This window comes from Entamoeba nuttalli, assembly GCF_000257125.1.
Source record: "Entamoeba nuttalli P19 unplaced genomic scaffold asmbl_2045, whole genome shotgun sequence".
Taxonomy (NCBI): Eukaryota; Evosea; order Mastigamoebida; family Endamoebidae; genus Entamoeba; species Entamoeba nuttalli.
Genome location: NW_008575034.1, coordinates 1 through 5,067, shown reverse-complemented (window position 1 = coordinate 5,067; position 5,067 = coordinate 1). Strand labels below are relative to the sequence as shown.

General features: G+C 28.4%; 7 protein-coding genes across 7 annotated transcripts; 6 read left to right on the top strand and 1 right to left on the bottom strand.

Annotated features, from left to right (window-relative positions):
* Window positions 1–367: 367 nt before the first annotated feature.
* ENU1_006820 (hypothetical protein) lies at window positions 368–907 on the top strand (the record flags this gene model as incomplete). The annotated part of the gene is made up of 1 exon (XM_008856565.1): window positions 368–907. One exon carries the CDS (start codon window positions 368–370, stop codon window positions 905–907), a length of 540 nt encoding a protein of 179 aa, XP_008854787.1.
* A 192-nt stretch (window positions 908–1,099) lies between these two features.
* On the bottom strand, window positions 1,100–1,826 carry ENU1_006810 (RNA polymerase Rpb5, C-terminal domain containing protein; the record flags this gene model as incomplete). The annotated part of the gene is made up of 2 exons (XM_008856564.1): window positions 1,100–1,568; window positions 1,681–1,826. 2 exons carry the CDS (start codon window positions 1,824–1,826, stop codon window positions 1,100–1,102), a joined length of 615 nt encoding a protein of 204 aa, XP_008854786.1.
* A 186-nt stretch (window positions 1,827–2,012) lies between these two features.
* Window positions 2,013–3,032, top strand: ENU1_006800 (glycosyltransferase, putative; the record flags this gene model as incomplete). Its single annotated transcript, XM_008856563.1, has 1 exon — window positions 2,013–3,032. The coding sequence occupies one exon, from the start codon at window positions 2,013–2,015 to the stop codon at window positions 3,030–3,032; it is 1,020 nt and encodes a 339-aa protein (XP_008854785.1).
* A 179-nt stretch (window positions 3,033–3,211) lies between these two features.
* Window positions 3,212–3,547, top strand: ENU1_006790 (hypothetical protein; the record flags this gene model as incomplete). The annotated part of the gene is made up of 1 exon (XM_008856562.1): window positions 3,212–3,547. The coding sequence occupies one exon, from the start codon at window positions 3,212–3,214 to the stop codon at window positions 3,545–3,547; it is 336 nt and encodes a 111-aa protein (XP_008854784.1).
* A 103-nt stretch (window positions 3,548–3,650) lies between these two features.
* Window positions 3,651–4,136, top strand: ENU1_006780 (hypothetical protein; the record flags this gene model as incomplete). Its single annotated transcript, XM_008856561.1, has 1 exon — window positions 3,651–4,136. One exon carries the CDS (start codon window positions 3,651–3,653, stop codon window positions 4,134–4,136), a length of 486 nt encoding a protein of 161 aa, XP_008854783.1.
* Window positions 4,137–4,202: 66 nt separating this feature from the next.
* Window positions 4,203–4,631, top strand: ENU1_006770 (zinc finger domain containing protein; the record flags this gene model as incomplete). The annotated part of the gene is made up of 1 exon (XM_008856560.1): window positions 4,203–4,631. One exon carries the CDS (start codon window positions 4,203–4,205, stop codon window positions 4,629–4,631), a length of 429 nt encoding a protein of 142 aa, XP_008854782.1.
* Window positions 4,632–4,737: 106 nt separating this feature from the next.
* On the top strand, window positions 4,738–5,056 carry ENU1_006760 (hypothetical protein; the record flags this gene model as incomplete). The annotated part of the gene is made up of 1 exon (XM_008856559.1): window positions 4,738–5,056. A coding segment is annotated over one exon (319 nt), but the record flags the coding sequence as incomplete, so codon positions are not given.
* Between the last annotated feature and the right edge of the window lie 11 nt (window positions 5,057–5,067).

Below are 5,067 nucleotides of genomic sequence, written 5' to 3'. Positions count from 1 at the left end.
AAAAAAAAGAATGAAAAAAGAGTTATATTTAATAATAAAAAATAAATTAAATTAAAAAACAACTTGAAAAAACAATAGACAATATATTAATTCATCAATGAAACCTAGTATTCCTGCTATTTCTACTGTACTTTGTAATGGTATTGTATGTTTCTTGTTTGTATTATAATAAATGAAAAGTGTTTTATTTTACAATAAAAGAAATGTACTTTAAAAGCTTAATTTAAATAGTAATGAAGTACTTTCAATTTGATAAGAATGAAGAAATTTCACTTGGTGATTTCAATGTAAAATGAAATACTTCAATAAATACAAAATAAAACTAACATATCTTTAGCACACAGAAATTCTTAATAACCCAAAAACTATGGCATTCACCTTTGTTGTTAATCAAGAAAACCAAACTGCAGAAATTATTACTACTAATAAATTTACAACCCTCCTAAACCAAGAGCTCATTAAACAATTAACACAAATTGCCACGGCAGCTATAGATGAACCTCAAACAGTAAAAGATGCTGTTGACAAATTTAAAGTATACAAAATTCCTCTTCCTCCTACAATGGAAATGCCTTCACAATCAACAAATAAAATGGAAGAATGTGTAAATAGAGAACGTGCATTTACACCATTAAGAAGAATGACTCCAATCACACGTACATCTCCAAGAATGTCTCCAATTACTCGCACATCTCCAAGAATGTCTCCAGTAACTCCTGGATATGCTCAATTAGAACCAGAATTATCTACTAAATTACCTCAACAATCAACTTCTCCAAAGAGAAAACGAGCTATTACTCCTCACAAATTAAATTTCCATCAAACTATAGAAACTACTATTGATGACTCAACAAAACAAAAACTCATAAGTGTATTGAATAAAACAGGTTCAGAAGAACAACATTAACGTTTTGTCTTGTGTATCTAAGATCTTTTTTTTTATTAATGAATTCTTTTATATGGTATATTTTTTATCTTATTTTTTGGTCTTCTTTAAAGAAACACCATTTTTGAAAAGAATGAATTTAATAATAAACAATATTCTTTTGAAATGCTAAAGAAAAACAGTGAATCTAGAATGTTTAATAATTCAATCCATTTAAAAGACAGCACGATATGTTACGTATCTTCCTGCAGTTTCACTTTTACGGATAATTTTAACAACATCACCACGTTGAAATCCATAATACTTACTAATTGGATCAGATGTTAATAATCGAGGAAGTTGTGATTCTTTGACTTGATACTTCTTTAATAATTCTTGTTTTTCTTCAGGACTTAAAAGAATATGTTGTGGAACAAGAATATGATGAGTAACATTAACAATTAATTCATCTTCAAGTAATGCTTCCCATTTTACTTCTCTTGGTTGTTCCATCATTTGTTTAACTGGAGATGAAAGTTTTCCTCTATAAACAATAATAGCACGTTTAACATGTTCTGATTCAACTTCTGTTAAATACTTTCCTAAAACATCTGTCTTTAATGAAACTCCTTCTGCAAAGAAAACAATAATACCATCAGTTGCATCATTTTCTTTTACTACTTTTATAGTTAATTCTTTATGACTATTCGTGAGTTATCAATTTCTTAATTTCTATTGAACAATATCTTCTTATCACTTTTATTATATAACATTTAAGTAATTAAATATCTCATTCTCTGAAAAAATAAACAAACTCTACTCCTTCTCCTCCTTTATAAAATCGTTCTTTGAATCCTTCGAGTGTTGTATTATGATCTTCTTCACTTGTAATATACCCTCTGTCCCTAAGCATTTCTAATACTGTTTTCCATGCTCGATAGATATGAGTTACACTCTCCATTTAAATACCCTTTAGTTCTTTTTTTCAGTTTTTTGAAATTTTTAGGGTTTCCTAATTGAAGAAATAGTAAATATCAATTGTGAGAGAGAAGGATGATTCAGACTTGTCACTTGTCAATGTTTAGTGATTAAAATGAAAAGACGTCATCCCTTAAGAGGAAGTTTTTGTAATAGAAATTATCATTCTATGATGTTATTATTCATTTGTTTCATATTATTAAGTAAAGACGGATATGCATTAGAAAGTGCATTTGAAAGAGTATGTGATGGAAAAGCTGATGCGGTATTTTTATGGGTAAATGGAACTTCACCTCATCATTTAGAAGAAATGAGTAAATATGGAAGAACTAAAATAGGTGGATTATACAAAGATTATGGAACAATAAGATTTGGGTTACGTTCTATTATTGAATATGCACCATGGATTAATAGAATCTTTCTTGTGACTGATGGTGAAATACCTGAATATCTTGACATTGAAAAGGGAAAAGAGTCAAATCCACAACTCATTCTTGTTTCTCATAGGGATATCATGAACATATCAATCTTACCAACATTTGATAGTAATGTCATTGAAGGTTATATTCATCATATACCTGGGATTAGTAAATGTGTTTTATATTTAAATGATGATATGATACTAGGTAAACCTCTTCAGCCAGATTTTTTCATTTCAAAAGACTCAAAATTAAGAGTATATCATAATGGATTTATAGCACCAAACATTGAAGGAGAAAAAAGATCAATTTGGCATCGATCAGTTAGTCATACTAACACACTTGTTAATCAGAAATTCAGAAATGGAGAAGTTGTCAAACATCCATACCCTTCACATCATTGCTATTTTATGTTAACCAATACATTAAATGAAATGGAAGAAATTTGGATAGATAATTATACTGAATCAAGAGAAAATAAATTTAGAAAAGCAAATGATATTGTTATTTCATTTCTTCATGCAGCAACAATTGTTGAACAACACAAAGGAGAATATGTTAAACAAAAAAATAATTTTTATTTCAGTTGGTGGGGTGGAAATCATACATTAAATTCTCAGACAATGGATAGAATTGCAACAAAAAATTATTATTGTATATGTCTTAATGATGCTATTGCAAACGAACCAAACGCTGACCAAGAAATCGATTATTTATATCAAAGATATTCAGAAATTTTACCACATCCTTGTCCATTTGAGAAATTGTGATAATTTATACAAACTTTATTTTCTTATGAATAGTCACTATTACTATCCTTAATGGGTTTGATAGAAAGAATAAAGCAGAAATTAAAAAGTTATCTTTCCATAGATTTTAGTTTCTCTACTTTTATTTTCACTTTTTATTTCTTAGTTTAAAAGGAAACTATCAATTTTATTTATTTTTTATGCAAGATATTCCCAATAGAGAATCACCAATATTTAATGAAATAGATAGTACACCAGAAGAAACAGGAGATTATCATTTAAAATTATGTTTTTGTCCTTTTTGTCAATTTGGAATCAAGTCTATGGGATTAGATAAAAAAGAGAACAAAAAAATTATTTCATGGCAATTATTGTGTCGTTCAATTTTATATTCTCTTTCTGTTGTTAATGCTCCTCGTATTTATTTTTCATTAAAAAAAGATATTTATTGGTGGATTGTTGATCACTGGTATTGTTTTGGTTCATTACAACAATGTTTGCATTTCTTTCTATTTAGTTTTAAGATTTCTCATTAATTTAGTTAAAACATCTCCCTCAAAATGGAAAAAGTCATTATTAGATGCCTTAAGCCATTCTTCATTTTTTGAGTCGGGAACAGTCACACTTAAAAAGACAGGAATGTGGCGGTTGAACCAAATAGTAGCTCCTTGGGAACATGACAATTTATCATCAACTTCTCTTTTTCATCCCATTTCACTTCCTCAGCAACCACAGTTATTATCATCTCTAGGAGCTTTGAATGACTTTCATAAATCCAAAGAAACAATACATAAAGATGTGATTTTCAAAATGCCAATTGAAAGTACCGACACAAACACTCAAAATAAGACTAACACTTCTTTGTATGAAAAAATTACAGAGGGTAGTAAAGAAAATAAAGAGATTATTCGTTCTCATTGTATTGAAGCAATCAAAAAATATCAGATGGCTTATGATGAACTTGAAAATGAAATGAAAGGAAATATGCTTGATAACGTCACAATAAAACAATTAAATGATATAAAAGAAGTAACAAAAATGGCTGTATCAGTATTAAATATGTTAGACTCTAGACAAGAAGAACAAAGTTCCATACTAATTACTAATGTGTTAGATAAAAAATAGCAATAAAGTAAATAAAGGTGTTGATGTTTTAATACAAATAGAAAAAGATGAACTTGAAATCTACAAATGGAAAACAAGAATAACAGTCATGAAGTGATTGATCTCACTTCTGATAGTCTTGAAGAAAAGGCTTTAGTCAGTCAAAGAGAAATTAAAAACCAATTGAAGAAACCAAAAACTTTTGCACTAATTCTTAATAAAAAAGAACAACATCCACCAAAAGAAACACGAAAGTTTTATCCCAAAGTACCTAGTGTGTCTAAACAAAGTAAAAGTGAAACTTTCACGTATCAAAATGAAGTAACTAAGAAATGTGAAGGAATTGAATGTCCAATTTGTCTTCAGTTAACACGAAATGTAATGACAACTCAATGTGGTCATTTGTTTTGTAAATCGTGTTTGACTATAGTTTTAACATCAAGTGATAAAACACCTTTCTGTCCCATTTGTCATTCACAAATCAGTCCCGTCACATCACACCGAATTTATCTTTAGTACATTAACTATAATTAACTATAACAAAACTATTTATATTGTTTTTCTTTAAAACAAAAAAAATAAAAAGGGTTAAAAAAAGAATTAGAAAAGAATTTCAATAATAATGTCAAGAAGAGAAGAAATTGAAAAAGCAATTAATGAGCTTATTGGACAACCAAAAGAATTTGGAGAGGAAGAAATTGATAAGGCAAAGATTGAAAATGATGAAGAGCTCAAAATGAAGGATTCGTTCACAGTTGGTAAGATTAAAGCGGCACAAGGCATTGAAGAGGATAAAAAATGGGAAGGGAAAGTCGTTAATAAAGAAGATGTGTTCAATAATTTTTCTAAGTCAAATGAAGAAAGTGAAGAAGATAATTCAATGAGTGAAGAAGAAGAAAATTCAGAAGAAAATAAAAGTAATGAAGAAGATAATTTAATGAGTGAAGAAGAA